Below are 22,021 nucleotides of genomic sequence, written 5' to 3'. Positions count from 1 at the left end.
ATATATATATGCATCATTTAAATTAATTTAAAAATATTATATCTATATTTCGTGTCACATGTCAGTCATTACTATGTACTTGTTGTAGAGTAACTCTTCATCAGCTACTACCACTTGTTTTTATCAAAATTTAACAAATTTATTTAAAGAGAAAAAACAATATAATAGAAAAATAATAGCTGCTGAAATACTAGTATGTACTAATATTATAGTGCTATAATACAAAATTCATCTATCTAGCTTAGCAGAAGTGAAGTGTTTATTATTATTATATTATAACTTGCATAATTTTAGTAAATCTTATTGTTATTATTATTATTACTTTCAGTATATTTTTGTGTACATTGGGATAATGAAAGACAACTACTTGTAAACTTAGATTTTTTATAAAGTATCTCATAAAACTAAAAAGAAAGGTTTAATCAATTTATTGATAACACGACAAGGTCTTGAATATATTGGAAGCAATTGCTGCCAGTTGCTTTATTCAATTTGACCCCCATGTTAATTGACTAAGGAAATGTTTATGTAAATACATCAATAGAGATAGAGAGTAGGAGAAGTGTGATGTAATGATGCAATTACATTGTATCCTATCTGTTCATTCTTCCTGTAAAGTCATTTCCTTACCTTGGATCATATTCATCGCCAGGAACGATTATTATGTATTTAAATAAATGCAATAGTTTTGTACCATAAATACATGTATTGTTATTAATAATAGACTATAATAAATAATATTATTTTTATTTTTTATTAAAAGAGTAATTACAAATTTTTTACGTTTTGTTACAATTTCATATATATTAATCATTTGTTAGACTTGAAGTCTTGAAATGTAGAACTTGGAAATATTAAATGTAATGCTATGTTCATAAATATTTATTCGTTAGAAATAGATCTTCATTATAATATGTATGATTTAATGTAAATTTCATTCAATTTACATTGATTTTATTAAACTTGATAAGTTTGAGTACTGCTGAATAGCAGTGTTAATAACTCTGGATCAGTTAAATTTTTCCTATATTTTTGTACAATTTCTTGAATCTTTAGACGCCTACGTACGTGTGGCGGGTGATAACTGTAAAATAACATAAAATTAAGTATATTAATCTTATCGAAATAGAAGTTTAATTTTGTCATACCTATCGTTGTCGAGCCTTTTCCTACGTCCCATATTTAGTGCTGTTTGCCTAACAAGTGTTCCTAATACTCTTCTAGACACAACCATACCATCAATTAAGGGAGTAGCTAAATTGATTCTAGAAACTGGACCTTGCAATCTAACTCTCATTAATCCACTACTAAGAGCCTGAAGAAAAATTACTTGAACATCTGATGGCTGTATCACCCTAGTTTGTTCAAGACCAGTATAAGTGCAAGGGAGAAGATCACCTGCACCCGAAAAAGAAGTCATATAATTTTGCTGTTTCATAAAACTAAATAAATCAATAGATATATTTATTCAATTGAAAATACCAATTGGAAATTGAGTGTAATCCTCTAAACTTTCAAGCCAAACAACCATAATTTTAATATCAGTTTGTATAGGTAAGACTTGTTTAGTTGTTCTTCGTGGTTTAACTGGGTCTGTACTAGAGGAACTAGAAGGACTGGATCCTGTTAAACTAGGAGGCTGTTTTTCTAAATCAAGTGACATTGCTCGAGAGTTTTGTATTATATTTTGACCTGTTCCATAGTTTCGAGAGTTAGTATGTTCACTAATGCTTCTTTCGAACCAGACTGCAATTATTATATGAAATTATACCCTCATATGTATTACTATTTATTTTTGTTCAGATGTCATACCTTGATTCGCACTGATGTCACTAGAATAACTTGTTTCCTCTAATGAGTCTGAATTTACCATATTATTTGATTGAGTTGGCACAACAAAAGCAATTTCTGAGCTAACGTCTGCCCAGTATAATACACGAGTATCACCATTGTAAAGAGCTCCACCGTGATCACTATGAGCTGGCTGTGGTACATTTAAATGTGGTGTCACTCTCCATGAAGTAGAAATGTGACCTGTCCAACCTGCATGTGCTGATACTGAGACTGGCCATCCAAGAGAATTTAAAAATTCCAAAAAGTTTGGCGAAACATTTGTTTCGTGAAGCTACAAATATGAGATTATTTATACGAAAATAAAAGTGATACATCACAATGCTATAGAAGCAACAAATTCTTACCACATTGGATAATATTTCTGTTGGAGTTTTTTGACCAGCTTTCACATAAAATATATAAACAGTATCACACGTTCTTGGGCTAATGTTATCCAAAGTTTCTAAATCTGAACAAAATCCTGGAATGGTTGGATCAATAGCACTAAGGCCACTGTTTCTAGATTCATCGTTTTGTTTAGATTCTATATTTAGAAAACCAAAATGACTTAAAAAAAGACGCGCAGTTTGAAATTCATGACAAATTTGAGGTGGTGCGCATTCCTCTGTTTTTTCTTCGGAAATTTGATCGTTTCCATCATATTTTGATTCAATATTCATTTGACGTTCTAATAACTGCGACAAAATTTGATGTTCGTTTCTTACTACATTGTTATCGTTCATGACTGCTTCAAGACTTGGTATGGATTCATCCCTGGCAAGAGAGTTTAATTATTTCAATAAAAATTAAAATATTTCTTGAATAATTCAAAAAAATATACACTAATATTTTGCCAAAATTTAACATACACTTTACAATGAGGAATACGATCAACATTATCGGGAAAGAATCTAGGCTTATAATCTGTTCGCGGTGCTGCTTCTGCCAATGGTAGTGGTCGGCCAGGGTTTGTATTTACACTTCTTATACTGGATCTGTGCCTTGGCAAATGTCGAAGTTGCATTGTCCACGCATGCCTACCAAATGGGCCACGTATTAATACAGTCACAGTAGGCTGTGGATCTTGATCATTCCCAAGAGGTTCTTCTAATAAAGCTAATATAGTAGCATTTTCGGCAACGAAATATCGAAATCTTTCAACTGCTGCTTGACGCGGCACGGACCCACCAGTCCAACTGTTACAATGTCGCAGAAGTGACACTTCATCCAATAAAGATGATAATGACTGCGCTCCACATGCACTTGGGAAATAACCAACCTATAAATAGAAAAATTTATTACAATAATTTCTTAAATGTATTTTAATTTTATAAATTACATCAACTTTGCTATACCTGTTCTAGGATGACTGTAAGAAGTGCATCAGCAGCATCTCTGACGCGCATAGATGCTGGCTTTAATTCTTTTTCATCTTTCATTTTAATTGGTTCTCCAGGTTTTCCTACACTTTTGGTTCCTGATACTCCGAGCTCAACTACTTCTAAAACTGTTGTCAGACAATCCTTATCCTGCACAAACAATTGCGTATATTTATTTACCATAAAAAATACTTCATAATAATTGAATAAGAATAAAATACTAACTTGCAATAACTGTGGATGAGCTGTTAACCAAGTTGTCAAACAACTAAAAGCAGCAACAATAGAAGAGTGAAGATCTTTTGAATGAGCTGGCGGGGGACGCCAACATTGATATGCGATGTAATCACAGAGCCACTTTACAGCACGTTTACATTCCAAAGCATCTGTGAAATTTATGAAAACTTTCTGTTACAGTTAAACTACAAAATTATAGTTTATGAAACAGAATACAATTTAACCTGTAAGTTTCCTTGCTGCATGTAGAGTGTTAAAAATTGTATAACTTAATATGCTTCAGAAATGAAAAAACAGTGTATTTTGACCAGTGGCGCATTATACTTTCATAGGTCCAAGACAAAATAGAATGAAGGAACCAGATCTAAAGAAAAAAAAAAATAATAAATAGTTTTATGTTCAATTTCATTTTATTGTGACACGAACCAACAAATTACATAACATAAGAGAAACATTTAACCCTATAGGATAATACGCCACTGATTCTGATGAATGTTACACTTTACCTGTTTCACGAATGCGTGTTCTTGCTAATCCAGATAATATTTCAAGAGCTGCCAAAGAAATATTTAAATCTGTTTTCCATGATGATATTAATCTGTGGCAAACTAAGTACGTTGCTCGCACGAAAAGAGCGTGAGCTGAATCTGTAACATTACCCCATATCTATAATCATTAAAATCATACGTATTGAACGAATTTTTAAGACACAAGTTTTTATATATATTACAAGTCTTTCAAAATGCATGCCTGAATACGATATTGTCCAAAATAAGCTTTAATGTTTAACAGAAATGTAAAGGTGATGAAAATAAGATAATATTCCTCAATATTTCGTGTATGTACAATAATCGAAGACAAAACTAATATTTAAAATGCTCGTATTTACCGAATGCAATACAATCCTCTTGAAGAGTTGCAATATCAGAGGCTTCGCCGAGCGATCGTTGATCACTGGATATACTTATTTGACTGGCTGAATCGCTGGTGACTATCAAGCGATGATGAGACGGTAACAATGGCGAATGCACAACAAAACACAACTCATAATAATAAAAACGAATGACATCTCACACAAGCACGCATAAAGCAAATATAATACAATAAAAGTGATATTAAGCATTATGATCTTACATTGCATAATTATGCCGAATTACTAAATTTTCATTTACAAGCAACTGATAAGTGTTAATGAGCTGCCATTTCAGAACAATGGAGCATTAACTCCAGCTACTATTACTGAAATGATGCTATTTACAAGTACTTTAAAAATTTAAATACGAAAAATAATTCATTTCAGAGGATTCAAGAACAGTGCATTCAGTATTTAGATGTACAAAGTAATGTCATTTTAAATGCAAAGAATGACAAACCTGATGATAATAAATTGACTGTAGAATCATGTGCTACAGTATCTGGTTGTGTAACTTGTTCAACTTCTTCTGCTGCTGCCGAGTCTTGTACACTCAATAAAAGAGCTCCTTAAAAACAACAATAAATTATAAAAGTTCTAGCATGTTTAATTTCCGACTTACCTAATAACATGTGTGTATTTTGGGAGTCAGTTTCAACTTGTAATGCATTAATAAGCAAATTCATAAGTCTTGATTTCAATTGTGCAAATGTTACATGACTTTTTTCTGTGATCATTGAACCTGAAAATGTTGGCATTTCCTTGATAATAAGATTCTATAAAATAAAAATGTAATCAATTACGGAAATTTACTTCATTTATTCCGAATATCATTAATTGAAGAAATATTTATATGTTATTTACTTGGAAGTGAAGAGGTAATGCTAGCATTGATATTAATAAATGTATCGAGGCTCTCCGAAGATCTGGCTTTGATACTATATTAGATTTAAGTTTCAAATCTTTTTCTGGTAATACTGTTTCTAAAGCCGATATCACTGCAGGTACCAATACCTGCACGCCATTTAAATCCAAGCGGAATAAATCCGCAGAATTTAAAAGAATGCTTGCTAACGTTTCGCCACATTCTCGAGACTACAAGCAGAGACATAAATATGTATTATGAACATTTTTTATAAGTACTATATTTGTAAGACTTAAATGAATAAATTATTACTTCGTCAACTTTAAGGCCATGATTCATTGCTTGATAAAATCTAGCTAGATAAACGGGTAAGATTTCTTCACCAGTTTTTTTAGCACAAAATATTCTGCATAGTGCACCTAAAGCTTCTGCTCTTCCAGATTCATAACGATCTATACAAAGTGTTGGTGGAACATCGTTAATTGTTTCTTGTAATGAACTAGGACCCTCAACAAGTACAGAAGACGGACGTTTTGTTGCACCCGATGGTTCTGTTCATGAATGAAATTATTAACTTAAATTAATAACTTTTAATCATACTCAATACCATATCGAGTAATGCTTACGCGGTAAATTTTGCGACCATCCATCAGTGCCTATAAATGCAGCTTCAAATAACCACTCTCCAAAAAGATGCAATATACTGTTACATTTTGGACGGCTTGGAGCTAAAGGAGGCCTAATATCTTGAACTAGAGAACCCATAGCTATAATCATAACGGTTTTACAATATATAAAGAATCATTATCTTGAAAAATAATCATTATTTAATAAAGTCTTACATGCTGTGCTTGAGGCAGATGAAGGTCCTGAATTAGATATTAACATAGGTGGAGTACTTGAAACACGACTTGTTGTTAAACCAATTAAGGAAGCTTTTGGAATTCCTGTAATAAAAATCAAGTGTAAATTAGAATGTGTAACTTAAAATACCATTCTATCACGGTAGTGTTAAAATCGAAAATTCCTCTAGAACAAGGAAATTTGGAAACCTACAATAGAACTTAATAAAGATATATACAATTGAAGAAACATATTCAGAAAACACCGAAAGAGAAGTGCTGAATACCCTTAGTCACTGCAGAAGGTGTTACACTGAAACTTTTGGCAAGTCTGCGTTGTGTTGGAGGTGTAGGAGAAGGCTGTGTTGAATCCTTTCCACTTGATCTGTCCCACCCTACACCTCCACTTCCAATACTAGCAGATCCAGACGCGATGGTGGATATACAACATTCTTCCCAGCAACATGCCTGTGAAACTCCTAAAACATTTGTGACTGCGTGCAACCATCACCGATAAAGCAAGCTGAAGGGTACATGTGCTATTTTTGAAAGTAGATAAAGTATGTAAACAGATTGTCCTTATTTTATGGAGGACTAATGTACATATTACATGTGTGACTTATATGTGTGGTTCTTAAAAGAATATAAAGTCATACTTTTATACTACAAAATGATACATAATTTAATTAAAATTGTGTACTTACCAAGAAAAGCATCGACTTGTCCTGCTATACCTTTTATGGCCTTTAAAAATATTTGTGGTAAACTTTGTAAACATGGATGCTGACATGGATCTATGACATTTGGACTAGCAATGGCATACTGTAAAAATGCTTGTGTCTGCGAAACAACAGCAGGTCTACACAAGTCTACTGGATCACCTATTGTTCGTAAAAGTCTATACCATGCTTGTGCAACAGCTTCATCTGACATTGTAGGTGGTACAAGTTGGGAATCTTCTTCGCCTAAATGTATTATTATACATTATAAATTGTTAACATGTTAAAAAGACACTACAAATTATTAATGAAAAGAACTAACTTATTTTTAATTCTGGAAACATGGGACCATACATAATTTGTAAAAGTCTTGCTGTAAGGGCAAGACAAACACGATTCCATTGCTCTACCAATGCTAATCTGTGTCGCCATCGAAGGCAAGACTCCCGTAAAGTACGCCATAATGGTGGAGAAGGAAAATTACGTTCACATGCTACTAACCATACCTAAAGGTGTTTCTACATAATTATTGATTCAAGTAAAATTAGCAATTAACGATACATTTTCATATAAACATGATACCTCTAATAATACTCCTAAAACTCTTTCACACAATTGCTCTCCAGCATCTTCTCTTGTTGCTGGGGGTGCTAAAAGTGCATCATTAATTCCAATGAGAAATAATAATAAACTTTCCCAAGTTTCTCTTTCTAAAGTTGCAGAGTCTCTTGCAATTTGTTGTAATGTTCTAAGCACTCTGTGACACAAAACAGCTTGTCGATTAATTGTATCTGTCCCTATAAATAATATTCAATGTTTCACAGTGGTTGTCTATTTATAATTTGCACTGAAAGATACATTTTCCATGCGAAGAAATATAGTTCTTTTAATTGCAAATTACCTAAATCCTGATATAAAAATGGCCAGACTATGAAAGGAAAGATAATTACACGTTGTTAGACATAAATATTTGTAATATAGTAACTACTGTAATTATAATTCTTTAATAAAGATTGAGTTAATACTAATGGCTCTTAAAGTTATGATAAAAATGATTTTATATTATGCATGAAGAAAGAAAATAACAGATAAAAGATCAAAATTATTTATTTTACCTTCCCCTTTCCGTGGAACAAATAAATTATGAAAATGACTTATTATTTTTCTGGCATAAAAATTAGGATCATCTATGATTGGTCTGGGTACACAAATCTTTGGTGTAGAATATAATGCAGACAGCCACTCGCAATAGACATTAACGCAATCCCTAACAGTGTCATGTTCAGCCAAAGGTAACGACAATCCAAAACATATTACTTCCATACACCATTGTACTTCTTTATCTGTACACAATAGACTAGGTTCGGCTGCCTGTGTAATGCCAAGATTGGCAGCAAGCTGACGTACAATGGACAAGGCAACTTCTTTCCCTGCTCCAGGAGAAAACTTTTCGAGAACACTTTGACTCTCCTCCGAGCCTTGTTGAACTAAAACACTTAGAGAAGCCCATTCGGAATACATTCCTCCTTGGGAATCCTGAAAATATAGTTTATGTGTAAACATTTAATAACATTATATAATTGTGATGAATATAAAATAGTACACAGTAATAAATAACCTTAAGATTAACTCTGTTAAATACGCCTAAATTCATAGATTACTATACACTTTGACGCCCTATAACCGAGAACTAACAGAGAGAAAGTAGAATCTCATATGTATCTCTTCAAGCTTAAATAAGAACAAAATATTTCATTTTACATGACATATGTAAAAATAGCATAATCAAGGGCAAAATTATGCTTAATTTTTTAAGAAATCACATTGTAAAATATGTATGTATATATACGGAATTTGATAGGCGTGAATAACATTTGACAGGTAACAGTAACACCAGATAGCATTGGGTAGCAAGTCAAGCAAGTGTAAACTGATAAGTTCTATTTGGTTCTACTATATTTTCAATGTCTACTAGCGACGTCTACTTTTCTTCCAGCAACTAAAAACGTGGATTCAAGGTATTGCGTCTGCGCTTGGACCCCCTAGCTCTACCTACTGGGTAGGACGACAAGTATTATTACAATCTTGTGTATTGTATTACTCGTTTTTTTGTGTATGGTATGTATCTAAATCTTGAAACGAAAAACATCGACAGATGGCTCAAGATCATGTTATGACTAATATTTCTAGTTGTACTTATGCAGATATATAAAAATCATAATACTTATGAATAAGTGCGAACACAGCGATTGAAAATAATAAGGATAAGGACAATGTTTCCGTATATGAATTGCATTTGAAGTTACAGTTTCGTAAATTTGTGCATCGGGGTAAATAGCGAATGAAACATGGCGTTTGTTTCTTTCATATGTTCCGAAGATATTGCCTCTTGATTTTTTTTATTACGGATTTTCGATTATCATCGAGAACAGAAGTTCCGATGCATTGACGCTTTTTTTCCTTTGTAACATTTTATCGTAAGCGTGGAAACCAGTTGATGCTTATTTGCCATTATTTCATGGGTTTCGAAAAATGAAGAGAGATATTCTTACGTGTGTCTTTTGAGATGTGGGACATTTTTGAAATACTGAAGGATACAACATGACGTCCCGTAGTTACACAAAATCTTACAGCCGTAAGGTCAGCAGTGTGACGCCTGGGAGTATTCAATTTGATAAGCTTTTTAGAGAAAATAGCAATCGTCCTTCTGCTGCTAAATCAGCAGGCACTGTTGGAAAATGGGGTATAACATCATTCACATCTATCAGGAGTACGAATATCAATGGTACGCATTTTTTTTTAAAAATGGAAATTGCATACTTTGTTAAATCAATTACACACACATGCACGCACACACACACGCACGCACGCACGCATGCATGCATGTATATACATATGCACACATACACCGATGTACATTTACTTAACAAATTTTAACTGTACGTTTGATATGTATTGATAAAGTTATTTACAAAAAATAGATAAATAAGATTTTAAATTACATTGTCTCTTAGGCATTCTGTTTTTAGAAGTATTTCTCTCAGAATGTAGAACTATTTTAATAATCTCAGTAATAATTCAAGAAAGAAACTCAGTTCAATTGTCATTGATAAGACTATAGCTTTTCTACCCCAATAAATAATGTCATTTTATTTATAGGAAGAAGAGATGAGATTCATAACACATTTGGTGCAAAAAGAATAAAACTTGATTATGGAAACCAAAATGCTCGTGTAAATTCCGGAAAAGATCCATTTTCATTTGAAACTGATCCTGACAATAAACCAGATGTTGCAACACCTGTTGTTAAACCTAAGAAGTTTTTTAAAAGTAGAAATGTTCCACCTGCGATAGAAGAATCTCGTCAGGATGTGGCAATATACAGACAAGTACCTGATTCACATTATGGTAGAGCTCGTGCTCAGAAAAATCCCCCACAGCCACCACCAAAACAATCTTTACCAAAAGTATCAAGCGTTCCAGCTAAGAAAGTAGCAGAAACTTTAGAGGGAACCAATGATGATGCTGCTACTAAAGAAGAAGCAAAACCTCCTATTGTATTAAGAATATGCAAAGGTACAGCTCGGCTTGTTTGTGGAAATGTACAAACCACTCAAGACACTGAACCTGAAACATATAGAATTTCCACACCACTTGTTAGTCCTACAAAAGTAGATATCGAGCGTAAGAGCTTTAATACAGATGCGTCAAAATCTGATCAAAAAACAATTCGTTCTCACCAACCTATTGTCTCTACCGTGTCAATACCTTTAGAAAATTCAGAGATGAGAAGAACTACTCGCAGTCGCGCAAAAAATCTGCATTTAGATATACCAACATCTTCTGCTGTGTCTACACAACCGGTAACTCCTAATTCACATAGTTCTGGTCTTTCATTAACCCTTAGAAAATCTGTTACTGATTCTAATAACACATTAATATCTCATTATGACATTGTTAAGACTGATTGTGGTTCAACGTACACCTGTAAGCCAGCAATTGAACCATTAATTGGCCGTGATCAACCACTGCCTACTACAACTCAAGAACTAATTGATATATTATCAAGTGATTCTGATCCTATGCAAACAAGACCAATGATGATAAATGCACCAGAAACTGAAGAAAATACAGAAGTGCCAGATCAAGTTCAACACTGTTCAATAGATATTCCAACAAATGAAGTAGTCTCTAAATCTACTTTGCAACCTGAATCAGGACCTGAACCAAAACCAGAACTAGAACCAGAATTAAAAACAGCACTAGAATCAGAGCAAGAAGCGGAAGTTGAACATGAACCTGAAATTGAACCTGAGTTTGAACCTGAACCTGAACCTGAACCTGAACCTGAACCTGAACCTGAACCTGAACCTGATCCTGATCCCGATCCTGAACCAGAAGTAGAAGCAGAACAACCAGCTCGTGCAAATGATAATGATATAGCAACAGCTAAAATCTTAGTTGACCAAGATTGGTTCTCTGGAAGTGACGATAGTGAAGGTGTTAGTGGCAACATAGAAATTGATATTGCATTGCATGTAACAAGTACAGTCTCTGAATCACAGCCAGCAAATGTTCCATCCACAACTGTTCAGAAACCGGCTACTAAAAAGGGTAGTATTTTTAAAAGTCGTTCAACGGGGGCGACAAATGGAAATAAAAGACGGGCATTGTACAAACATAAGTGGTGTGATAGTGATAAAGAATCTAATGCTACGGATACTCCTAATGCTGGTAATTCTACACCAACTATTGCTTCAGGATCTCACAGTAATACAGGACCTGTAGCATATGAAGAAGAATTTGGTCCTTCGCAATTAACGAGAGTTGTAACATACCCTGAAGCTGACGCAGGTTTTGAAGATGAATCAGATGCTATAACAAGCATTCGTTGTGGCAAGAAAGTTAAAGGAGTATGTATATTAGAAAACAAACTTGTATCCTACAGTGCCACTTATTACACTTTTTTTATATAGTGTAGTACTTTCCTACATTTCTTACTGTAGTACATTCCTACTTTTGTTAATTAATACAATGTACGTTTTTTTATTAATAACGATTTTATATTTCTTTTAAAACATATCAGTATTTGAGCAAGTATGAATATTTTTGTGACTCACTGTATATAAACCTATATATTTATACAAAGTATGATACCAAATTAATATTTATTTTATAGTTCTACACCGTAGTAAAAAATGTGAAGAAAGCTCATCAAATCCAAGAGAGTGGAGAATTTCAAGAATTTAATGATGATGTTGAATATATATTAGACACTCTAAGAGAAAACAATCCAAATGCTACTCGTTGCCTTTCAGCTATACGATTAGCAAGCAAATGTATGGCACCCGCATTTCGCATGCATGTGCGTGCTCATGGAACTGTTGCTAAATTCTTCAAAGCACTCCATGATGCAACTAAGGACCAGGTATATAACATTATTTTTATAGAATATGCTATGCATAAATTTTACCAATTTTGATCTTGAAATATATATTTTTTTTCCAGAGTCTTGCTTTGTGTACAGCAACAGTAATGTTTGTATTAAGTCAAGATCGTTTAGCTATGGATTTAGACCGTGATTGTTTGGAGTTAATGTTAAGTTTATTAGAATCTGATGCCAGTCATAAAGATGCGCTTGATGATTGTGGCCTTAGTCGGGCAGAACTGTTAAAAAATAAAGAAAAAGTACGTCAATTGTGTGCTGACATTCAAGCTCAAGGACATGCAAAACATTTAAATCTCGATAATATAACTGTAAGTGTTTTATTTATAATGATAAATGATAAATATGACCACTAACGAATTATTTTCAATTAGGTTGGTCAACTTGCTATGGAGACACTTCTAAGTCTCACATCGAAACGTGCTGGTGAATGGTTTAAAGAAGAACTTAGAGAATTGGGAGGTTTAGAACACATTATAAAAACTATCAGAGATTGTCACTATCATATTAATATGCAAGATATTAGACGATCTGGTTGGTCAGATCCATTATTAGACAAATTACGTAAAGTTGATAGATGTCTACGTGTATTAGAAAATGTGAGTTATAAATATTTATATGAAATAGTACAGATACATAACATCAATAATAAAAAAATATTATTAAAGTATTATGTTATCTTAGGTTACCCACATGAACGAAGAAAATCAAGTATATTTATTAAAATATGAGAATGGAATTTTAGTCAACACTTTAGCAAACTTGTATCATCTTTGTGGACAAGAAATTCCTATTTATCCAACTATAGATCCAAGTGATAAAACTTCTATTGGTGCTGTTATTAGAGAGTGCCTATTTGCTATTATTAAAGTTCTTATCAATCTTACACATCGATTCAATAGACAATGTAAGATTTTATGATGTCGTATCTTTAACAAACTGTTGTTGAGAGTATGGTCTTTACATTATAAAATAACATACATTATAATTATTTCAGCTTTTGGAAGTAAATCAGTAGGCACGCAACCAGGTGTCTTAGATTGTACTCTATATCTTTTGTTACGCGTACCGGAGTCACTTCCCGAAGAAAAGCGTTTTGATATGATGATGTTAGCTTTGATTCTATTGATAAACTTAGTAGAACAATGTGATGATAATAAGCAGCTTCTCATCGAATCTAAAGCTCCCTCGTCAACAGAAAATATTTTTGATGGTAAATACATTATATATTTTAAATTACACATTTTCGGGAAGACCAAAATTTAATTATACTTATCTTACATTTTTTTTCAAAATAGCTGAGCAAAGTGGTGTGGAATCTTTAATCGATCTTTTTTACAAACAAGAAGAATTGGCTCGTGCTGAGGAACAAAAGACGGATGCTATTTTAGATGGTAAAAAAGATTCTGAACAAACAGAAACTGTATCGACAACAACTAAATCTCAAGAAGAATTTATTGAAGAAACTGTTACAAAATGTTTGTATAATCTTATTTTCGATCGATAGAAAATTGTATAAAACATGATTCATGAATTTTGTTTTCTCTTCAGTATTGCAAAAGGCAGGACGTCATATGGAACACACTTTAATAGGTGCATATGTAGTGCTATTACTTGGTTACTTAATAATGGATAATAAGGTAATAAATTTTAAACCAATCAACATTAGAGGAACAGAACAATATGAATGTATCATAAGTATGATACATCAGCATGAAATATTAAAATTATTTATATGAATTTCTAGGATTATGAATCGCTGGTACGCAGCAGACTTCCAGACAACAATTTTACTACTATGGTGTCTGTACTTCAGAAATTTTTCAATTTCATGAATTTAACGGCATCGGTAAATACTTTTGACTTTTTTTTATGAAACCTTATCAATTATCAATATATTTGATCGTTTCTAACGATACAAATAATTTATTACAGAATGAAGTAAGTAGCTGTGGAATTGCTGCTACTGAAAAGGTAATTAAGTTCCTAAAGATGTCGGATGCCAGAATTGAAGAAGAAAAAAATGAGCTACCATTGCCGGTGTTAGAAGATCCAAACATAATGCTCGATTTATCTTCGTCTTGATTGATATCTCATACACACATTTGACATTTTTTATTACCCTGGCAAGCAAAGAGAGCCAAAGTTATATGTGTCCAACGAAGAAAATTCTTTCTATCGCAGTATGAATGGACCTGTTTCATATTGACCATATATTTTGATATATATTTATTCACTTACATAATTTATTGCTGTACCTTTCATTAAACTGACTTATCTCCCCACTAGCAGTAACAAATTAAATATTAAGTATAAGTTGTTAATTACACAGAAACTAATACCATAATGAACGCGCCTTGTAATTACGCATACAGCTTACTTAAGTTTTCTGCCAGCGTGTATGTATTATTATCAATTAATTGATTTGTCAATTGTTTTTTTTTTTTTTAAGAAGAGTGACAAGATGTAAACTTCTTGCCAGATTATAATTTGTTTGCTGTATAATATGCATGAATTTGAAATTTGATAATTACTTTAAAATTTAAATTGATCTACCTTATAAGTACTATTGAGTGATTGACAGCGTTGGAAGTTCACCATAATCCATTAAAATTTGAGATAGCATTATTATCTAAGTTTATTTTAATATTAAAATTATACTATAAGCCTTGTAAATGTAAATTTATAAATTATAATTGTATCTTAAATTCACAGTTTCAAGTTATTAGATCCCATAAACAGGCACAGGATTTCACAACCTTTTAATCTGATATTTTGCCTGATAAAGCAAGGGAAAGAATGAGAGATATATTACACTGTTATGTATATGCAATAAACTAGCTTTGAAACTACAAATCTGTAAAATAAAGCATTTTTTAAATAAAAATTAAATACATGATGTATTAGATTATATAAAATATCATTTTATTCTATATTGAATAATTATTTTAGTCTATTTTCCTTGATTGGAAGATAAATTTACATTTATATAATTATATAGATTCCTTATTTTGAAGTGAATAACTCGTATTGACTCGAGTATCGTAATATTTATGACTAACTTCAATGAAGTTTCTTGATCTACAGCAATCTATACTAAGTTGAAGTAAGTTGAGAGTGGTTGAGAGTTCGTACGAATTTCTCTTTCTATAGGATTTACATCGTAACCATAATTAATTTAATAACGTTGATCTGTATTAAAAAATTACATTATAATAATTTCCTAATGAGAACACTATAATTTAAATACGATAAAACAAATCCAAGAAATCTTATTTGATTGAATTACTTTGCAACAGTCAAGTTATTTTATAGGTTATAGGTTTTCACTGTAACAATACTAATTATAATAGTAACAACAATACAATATTTAAAAAATGTTGCCTATACGTCTCGTTTCGAAGTAAGTATTCATTCGCTCAATGCTAATAAGTCATGACAATCTCTTAACTTTACAGAAAAATGATTGCAATTTCATAAATGTAAAAATTGTTCTGTTAAACATTGTTTTTAGTTAAAACTAATATTACTGATTTCTAGGAACATTAGAACTCAAATTAAATTACCATATCAGTGGTTAAGTTTTCAATTTAATACTATTAGATTAAGTTCCAATTCATCATCGGATTCATCAGATTCATCTGATTCTGATACGGACATTCAAAATAAAAAAAAACAACAAATCAAGGAATCTACTAAAAATGTGCAGGGTACAAGAGAAGTTGATAACAATGATGACTTAAACAAACTTATGGATAGCTTAATAAATGTAAATATTTTATCGTTTTTAATTTAAAAAAAAAAAAACATTTAAAACCTACATTAATCCTTCTTTATATATATTGTTTTTAAAGAACAAACCTTCAAGCACTGTAGACATTAAATTAAAGTTAAAAGATAGAAAACACAAACTAGGTAAGTTTATGATATGTTATTTATGATAAATGAAGTAGATTTTTAAGGAATTTTGTTTACTGTTCTGATAGGTTACATTTGAGAAAGTTGATAAATTTGTTGTTATTAATTAGTATAGTTTATAGTGAATGCAAATTAAAATTAGAAATTCTTGTTCACAGAGAAACAGGTACTCAAAGCAGCTTCATTATTGACTACAGCAGTTGGTGGAGATAGAGACCAAATTGTTTCAACATTATTGCAAGGTCTTTCTAAGATTGAAAAAGAAAGTAGTTCTAGCAATGCCAAAGAAGGTAGCTCTAACATTCCCAAAGAAGGAAGTTCTAACAATGTCAAAGAAACTCAATCTAATATTAAAAACAAAAGACAACCTTTTTACACAAAGTTTGTATATAAATGTCTTAAAATTAAATAGTATTTATTTTACATGATTAAGTAATATTGACAATAAACTGATGATTTACGCTTTACATTACTCTGTTTAAAAATAGGGGTGCAGATAATTTTTGGTTTATAAAAGAAAGATCTAAGAATATTCAAGAATTAATAGATCAAGTTGAATCACAAAACAAACAGAAAAAATCATTGAGGAACCATAAACAACAATATACGAGGAAACTGAGTGATACATATAGAAGTAGTGATGAATATAGAGTAACGAAGATGTATGCAAATGATTACAAAACCACAGAGATGAGAAATGTTGAAATGCAAAATAAACAAAAGGTAGAAACAAAACAAACACAGCAAAATCAATCTGTAACTGCGACCCTACTAAATAAACATAAATCAGCAGAGAAACATCACAGGTGTTATATTTTCTCTAAGTAGTTTTCAAAATTATCTACTGATTATTAAAATATTTACTATATAAGTTTTAGTATTAAAAGGGGAAAGTTTAATTTCCCCTTACTCTTTCAAAAAACAAATATACCATCCCCGAGTAATTGTGAACTTGAAACATGGGATGCATGCCAAGCATATGAAATTAAAGTATTAGGAACTCTTTATCCTGAAAATGCATTTCAAGAAATGATTCAATGGACTGAAGAAGGAAAAATATGGAAGTTTCCTATTGACAATGAACAAGGTATTCACACAAAAATTCATCTTATTTCTTATATTAAATATTTACAAATGAAAATGTATATCGTTGTATTATGTAGGAATGGAAGAGGAACAAAATGTACATTTCTCAGAACATGTATTTTTGGAACGTCATGTAACAGATTGGTGCCCTGCCAAAGGTCCAATACGACATTTTATGGAATTAGTATGCATTGGACTTTCGAAAAATCCATATATGACAGCTCAAGAAAAATATGAACATATAATGTGGTATAAAAACTATTTTGAAGATAAAAATGATTTATTGGAGAAATTAGGAATTGGGAAAATTGTTTCGTCTACTACAGAAATGCAGATTGAGGCAAAGTAATCGTATTAACTTGTTTTGTTAGGTTGCAATACATAACTGTAATATAATAAAGAAGTTTGTACATCTGTCCCGCCTATTTATATCTACATATTTTTTTAAAAGTACTGTTTCTTCCATTAGGAAAAATAAAGGTACTTATTGCGAGTTAATTTGTATACAAATGTAGCGCTTATTTTGTAAGTAATGGCGCTGATATTCCTATGACGTCATGACTGTTCGAGACTCTCGAGAGTCGAGAACAGGTTTTGTGTTTTCGATTATTTTCGATTCTATCACATGGTATTACTATTTGTATGTGATTCGTATGTGATTCTATGTGCGTCCACGTGCGTACATGTTCTTTACTGTGCATTTATACATGAAACATTTTGTAAAAAATGATTGAAGTCGAAAATATCGAAGATCAAAATGGATTGCGTTCAGACGGTAGACGCGCATTAGAATTAAGACAAATTCGAGTAAAAATGGGGGTTTTCGGTCAAGCTGATGGTAGTTCTTATATTGAGCATGGTAATACTAAAGTCCTGGCTACAGTGTATGGACCGCATCAGGTTATTATTTAATTTTCTTAAAAATACTGTATAAAAGAAGTTTGAAAACTGATGTTGAAAAATATTCATGTATTACAATTAAAATTATATAGCCACGAGGTTCTGTGGGAAGGAGTACAAGTAAGGTTACCAAAGGTATAGTCAATTGTCAATATAGCATGGCAGTATTCAGTTTATCTTCTGGGGAACGCAAACGAAAACCAAGGGGTGATCGAAAATCACAAGAAAGATCACTTCAGTTAAGGCACGCTATGGAAGCAATAATACATTTAGAATTGTATCCACGGTCACAAATAGACATTTATGTAGAAGTGCTGCAAGTTGATGGAAGTGATTACTGTGCATCTGTAAATGCAGCCACACTTGCATTGATTGATGCTGGAATTCCTATCAAGGTATGACACACTAAAAATTGAAAAATTGTTTAACTTTAATTATTTTTGTTTTGTAGAACTATGCTGTAGGCTGCACTGTAACATTAATCAATATACCATCTCTGGAAGATGAAGATAAATCATTAGGAACAGGAGTATTAGATGCAAATTATGTTGAAGAATGTGCTCCTGGTGTTACTCTATCTGTCGTTGCATTACCAGTTAGTAATACTGTATCAAAAGATGGCTTAATAGTAGTAGCACAAGGAGCAGGACAAAGATTACATTTATCACATCTTGAATCCTTGAAAGCACGGGTATTATATGGATGCCAAGATATAACAGTTATGTTAGATCGTGCTGTTAGACATTATTTAACAGAACAATCTCTTCCTTCTCTGTTTCATGTTACATTAGATTAGGAATTAAGATAGAAAAATTGTACACAGGAATGTAATATTACAAACTATATATTTAAACCTTTTCATACAAAATTTTATACAAAAGCTTCTTTAAAAAAATTATAGTTCTTCTGGAAAATACATTTATTTGTTATATAATTTATTTTCTATAAACACTTTATTTTTATACAAAGTAACTGGTCATCTTCTAGGCTATTATTCTTTTATATTTCAAACTTTAGCACCAGGATATCTTTCCATAAGCATGCCTACACCCTGTAATTTATACAATATACTTGTTGAAATAAATTTTGTTAACATAACATTACAAAAATGGAGAGGGCGGGGGGGGGGGGGGATATGAAATTAATTGATATAATAGTATTTTGACAATTTTCTGACCTGTCCACCAGCTGCACAAGCTGCAATTAATCCAAATTGTTGATCTTCTCTGATAAGTCTATTAGCGGTATGTGTAGCTAATCGAACTCCCGTTGCCGCAAATGGATGTCCAATTGATAAAGATCCACCCCATGCATTCCATTTATTAAGATCTGGAACTCCTACTTTTTCAGATCTGCCTAAGTAATTTTGTGCAAACCAATCGGAATCCATTGCTTTTAAATTACTTAAAATTTGTCCAGCAAAGGCCTCGTGTATTTCCCATACTCCTATATCTTTTACATTTAACTTAGCTTTTTGTAATACCTGTAAATTATTATATCATTAAATTGAAAGAAAACTGTACATTAAACTATTAAATGAAATATTGAATACTTTTACTAAGCACGAAATAAAATATTTTTTAACCTTTGGTATTGCATATGTTGGTCCTAAAAGTAATTGGTCAATTGGATCTTGGGAAACATAAGTGAAATTTCTTAAGTATGCTTTTGGAGTAAGTCCAAGCTGAAGAGCTTTTTCCTCTGTCATTATCAAAGCTGCAGATGCACCATCAGTTAAAAAGGAAGCATTAGCTGCAGTTACACTTCCATATGGTTTAACAAATGCTGGTTTTAATTTTCCTAACTGTTCAATTGTAGAAACACGGATTCCATTATCTTTATCTACCACTTGGTCCACATTTGGAACTGAAAACGATATTAGGATTAATCAACTAATTTCTATGACTGCAACTTGAATGTTACATTACCTTTGAAAGGGCTTACATCTGTCAAATATCCTTGTTGTTGTGCTTTAGCAGCTAAAGTATGTGAACGTAAAGCATACTCATCCTGCTCTTTTCTTGATATATTAAATGCTGCTGATAATCGATCACTACTGTGACCCATTACCTCTCCACTAGAAAATTCTGCTACAGCAGGCAACTGCAATTATATATAATGTTGATGAAATATAATACATAAATGTTTTTTAAATATAATTTTGCTATAAGAAACGACATACATCTGGTACAAAATGTGCTGGTCTAATGCTAGCAAGAAGACCTAATCTTTGTCCAATTGTTTTTGCTTTGTTCGCTTGTAACATTAAAGATCGCATTTTTCGGCTATGTCTAATTGGTATATCTGACATGAATTCAACTCCACCCGCAACAATTACATCATATACACCGCAAGCAATTAAACCCATGCCAGTTGTAATCGCTTGATTACTGCTGATGCATGCCATAGTTACTGTATGTGCAGGAGTATGCTCGTTATATCCAGCACCTAATGCTGCTTCTCTGCCAATATTTGAAGTTCTGACTTCTTGCATTACTGTACCATAAATTATATATTCAACTGTTTCTTTGGGAAATCCAATTTTTCTTTGTAAAGCCCTTTATAAAGCATAATATGATACAATGTTGACATTTGTTAATATTGTAAACAAAATGGTATGTATTAAAATTGACTTACATCAATGAATGTTTTGCAAGATCATATGCCATTAAATTTTTATAGACTGTCCCAGATTGTACGAATGGTGTTCTAACACCATCAATAAATACTATATTCTTAGCAGCATTATTACTTTTAGTTGCATATGATTTATTTACTACTACTCTCCAATAATTTACAGCAGCATCTAATACCAAAAATATAATATTATCACTTTCAAGAAAATTATATTTCAATGCATACTTTTCGTTTATTTATATATATGCACAGGGAAAGACAGCTATTTCTTTTTTGTTGAGATTTAAAGCATAAGGATTCCAGAACATTTATATATATTAATTATACTTCTATTATAGTGCATATGTTGCATATGTTGCATATGTCAAGCTCTTTGTGCTTTAAGATATCAACAAGTTGCTTCTCCTCATTTGTATTATATTTAGTTTAAAAAGAAGAATCATCATTTTGTATTTACTTTTCACTTAATTTATTATGAATGTTAACATTGATGAAAAAAATACATTATTCTAAATAAACTATTTTATTCATTAGACAACTTTCATATTGAGACTTTGGGTACTGTACTTTGTACCCATATTATTGAAAAAGCAATATTTGTCATGCAGAAACTCAGTTTAATATTTTACATTATGAAATATTTTATCATACCATATTTAGTAAATCCTTGCTTCGTTGCTAAATTATTTTTTACAACGGACAGCATTTTTATAATTGTATTGAATAAATGAATTCTATATTATATTAGTTCGACTTCTTTATATGAATTTAAGTCACTTGTTCGCGATGAATTAGATCAGAGGGTCGCGAACTGTCTGGAACTGACTGATACGAGATATGAGACTTTCGGTGGGAGTATTTAATGAATATTCAAAATATTACAAAAGAATCGTTTTATTTTAGAAATTTATTAGAAATTTTACGATAAAATAATTGTGACACTTTAATATTTCCAAAACAATTATAACATTACATACAGCTAGTACAACACTACTGAACACTACAATAAAATTATTATACCAGTACAATATATAGCAAAATAGTAGTGTAATCATGATATAAAAGTTGAATTATAACGTGACAATTATTGACATAACAATTGTACATAATTGTGTGCCTTGTCCTCCAACATTTTAGTTGTATTCTCAATCTGTTTATAATTATTGTGTATGACTCAATTAATCACTTGTGAGAAAGGGACTTGATGGATCAGCCCTCTGGTGATTAGTGTTAGCAGTTCCTACTC

General features: G+C 31.7%; 5 protein-coding genes across 12 annotated transcripts; 3 read left to right on the top strand and 2 right to left on the bottom strand.

The window, feature by feature from the left end:
* Window positions 1-730: 730 nt before the first annotated feature.
* On the bottom strand, window positions 731-8,720 carry LOC128889617 (ral GTPase-activating protein subunit beta). 7 transcript variants are annotated; one of them, XM_054147369.1, is made up of 24 exons: window positions 8,407-8,720; window positions 7,904-8,324; window positions 7,690-7,716; window positions 7,371-7,585; window positions 7,111-7,294; window positions 6,774-7,034; window positions 6,357-6,563; window positions 6,070-6,174; window positions 5,854-5,994; window positions 5,540-5,778; window positions 5,227-5,457; window positions 4,985-5,138; window positions 4,823-4,930; window positions 4,339-4,440; window positions 3,956-4,096; window positions 3,674-3,688; window positions 3,438-3,598; window positions 3,189-3,362; window positions 2,703-3,112; window positions 2,199-2,607; window positions 1,813-2,125; window positions 1,483-1,746; window positions 1,149-1,398; window positions 731-1,084 (listed from the first exon to the last, which is right to left on the bottom strand). In XM_054147369.1, exons 1-24 carry the CDS (start codon window positions 8,440-8,442, stop codon window positions 958-960), a joined length of 4,695 nt encoding a protein of 1,564 aa, XP_054003344.1. In that variant the 5' UTR covers window positions 8,443-8,720; the 3' UTR covers window positions 731-957. The 7 variants fall into 7 exon arrangements, with proteins under 7 accessions (XP_054003344.1, XP_054003345.1, XP_054003346.1 ...); XM_054147370.1 differs by having other exon boundaries at window positions 6,357-6,548; XM_054147371.1 differs by lacking the exon at window positions 3,674-3,688.
* Window positions 8,721-8,878: 158 nt separating this feature from the next.
* On the top strand, window positions 8,879-15,088 carry LOC128889620 (protein wings apart-like). The gene is made up of 11 exons (XM_054147380.1): window positions 8,879-9,573; window positions 9,948-11,701; window positions 11,968-12,216; window positions 12,297-12,545; window positions 12,609-12,833; window positions 12,919-13,141; window positions 13,232-13,447; window positions 13,533-13,712; window positions 13,786-13,874; window positions 13,982-14,083; window positions 14,170-15,088. The coding sequence occupies exons 1-11, from the start codon at window positions 9,390-9,392 to the stop codon at window positions 14,317-14,319; spliced, it is 3,621 nt and encodes a 1,206-aa protein (XP_054003355.1). The 5' UTR covers window positions 8,879-9,389; the 3' UTR covers window positions 14,320-15,088.
* A 233-nt stretch (window positions 15,089-15,321) lies between these two features.
* Window positions 15,322-17,658, top strand: LOC128889624 (28S ribosomal protein S31, mitochondrial). Of its 2 annotated transcripts, none has more exons than XM_054147386.1 (7): window positions 15,322-15,637; window positions 15,775-16,003; window positions 16,089-16,149; window positions 16,311-16,533; window positions 16,641-16,958; window positions 17,031-17,239; window positions 17,316-17,658. In XM_054147386.1, exons 1-7 carry the CDS (start codon window positions 15,612-15,614, stop codon window positions 17,585-17,587), a joined length of 1,338 nt encoding a protein of 445 aa, XP_054003361.1. In that variant the 5' UTR covers window positions 15,322-15,611; the 3' UTR covers window positions 17,588-17,658. The 2 variants fall into 2 exon arrangements, with proteins under 2 accessions (XP_054003361.1, XP_054003360.1); XM_054147385.1 differs by having other exon boundaries at window positions 15,324-15,637; window positions 17,025-17,239.
* A 203-nt stretch (window positions 17,659-17,861) lies between these two features.
* Window positions 17,862-19,076, top strand: LOC128889628 (exosome complex component RRP41). The gene is made up of 3 exons (XM_054147390.1): window positions 17,862-18,138; window positions 18,231-18,533; window positions 18,590-19,076. The coding sequence occupies exons 1-3, from the start codon at window positions 17,965-17,967 to the stop codon at window positions 18,932-18,934; spliced, it is 822 nt and encodes a 273-aa protein (XP_054003365.1). The 5' UTR covers window positions 17,862-17,964; the 3' UTR covers window positions 18,935-19,076.
* On the bottom strand, window positions 18,965-21,628 carry LOC128889623 (trifunctional enzyme subunit beta, mitochondrial). The gene is made up of 7 exons (XM_054147384.1): window positions 21,427-21,628; window positions 20,776-20,944; window positions 20,321-20,696; window positions 20,067-20,241; window positions 19,724-20,004; window positions 19,316-19,621; window positions 18,965-19,189 (listed from the first exon to the last, which is right to left on the bottom strand). The coding sequence occupies exons 1-7, from the start codon at window positions 21,479-21,481 to the stop codon at window positions 19,145-19,147; spliced, it is 1,407 nt and encodes a 468-aa protein (XP_054003359.1). The 5' UTR covers window positions 21,482-21,628; the 3' UTR covers window positions 18,965-19,144.
* Between the last annotated feature and the right edge of the window lie 393 nt (window positions 21,629-22,021).

Source organism: Hylaeus anthracinus, unplaced genomic scaffold (genome assembly GCF_026225885.1).
Source record: "Hylaeus anthracinus isolate JK02 unplaced genomic scaffold, UHH_iyHylAnth1.0_haploid 11997, whole genome shotgun sequence".
Lineage (NCBI taxonomy): Eukaryota > Metazoa > Arthropoda > Insecta > Hymenoptera > Colletidae > Hylaeus > Hylaeus anthracinus.
The sequence above is the reverse complement of the archived record's forward strand: the minus strand, read 5'-3'. Positions and strand labels throughout refer to the sequence as shown.

Excerpts from the sequence above, each read along its gene's own strand:
- LOC128889623 (XM_054147384.1), bottom strand. The coding sequence starts at position 21,481 with ATGCTGTCCGTTGTAAAAAATAATTTAGCAACGAAGCAAGGATTTACT. Across the intron at positions 20,005-20,066 it reads AGATGTAAGCCCTTTCAAAG|TTCCAAATGTGGACCAAGTG; the intron begins GTAATGTAACAT and ends TATCGTTTTCAG. Across the intron at positions 19,622-19,723 it reads CAACATATGCAATACCAAAG|GTATTACAAAAAGCTAAGTT; the intron begins GTTAAAAAATAT and ends AATAATTTACAG.
- LOC128889628 (XM_054147390.1), top strand. The coding sequence starts at position 17,965 with ATGATTGAAGTCGAAAATATCGAAGATCAAAATGGATTGCGTTCAGAC. Across the intron at positions 18,139-18,230 it reads CAGTGTATGGACCGCATCAG|CCACGAGGTTCTGTGGGAAG; the intron begins GTTATTATTTAA and ends AAAATTATATAG. Across the intron at positions 18,534-18,589 it reads ATGCTGGAATTCCTATCAAG|AACTATGCTGTAGGCTGCAC; the intron begins GTATGACACACT and ends TTTGTTTTGTAG.
- LOC128889617 (XM_054147369.1), bottom strand. The coding sequence starts at position 8,442 with ATGAATTTAGGCGTATTTAACAGAGTTAATCTTAAG. Across the intron at positions 5,458-5,539 it reads ATGGCCTTAAAGTTGACGAA|TCTCGAGAATGTGGCGAAAC; the intron begins GTAATAATTTAT and ends CTCTGCTTGTAG. Across the intron at positions 5,139-5,226 it reads CATTACCTCTTCACTTCCAA|AATCTTATTATCAAGGAAAT; the intron begins GTAAATAACATA and ends TTTATTTTATAG.
- LOC128889620 (XM_054147380.1), top strand. The coding sequence starts at position 9,390 with ATGACGTCCCGTAGTTACACAAAATCTTACAGCCGTAAGGTCAGCAGT. Across the intron at positions 12,546-12,608 it reads TAAATCTCGATAATATAACT|GTTGGTCAACTTGCTATGGA; the intron begins GTAAGTGTTTTA and ends ATTTTCAATTAG. Across the intron at positions 12,834-12,918 it reads GTCTACGTGTATTAGAAAAT|GTTACCCACATGAACGAAGA; the intron begins GTGAGTTATAAA and ends ATGTTATCTTAG.
- LOC128889624 (XM_054147385.1), top strand. The coding sequence starts at position 15,612 with ATGTTGCCTATACGTCTCGTTTCGAA. Across the intron at positions 15,638-15,774 it reads CCTATACGTCTCGTTTCGAA|GAACATTAGAACTCAAATTA; the intron begins GTAAGTATTCAT and ends ACTGATTTCTAG. Across the intron at positions 16,534-16,640 it reads AGACAACCTTTTTACACAAA|GGGTGCAGATAATTTTTGGT; the intron begins GTTTGTATATAA and ends GTTTAAAAATAG.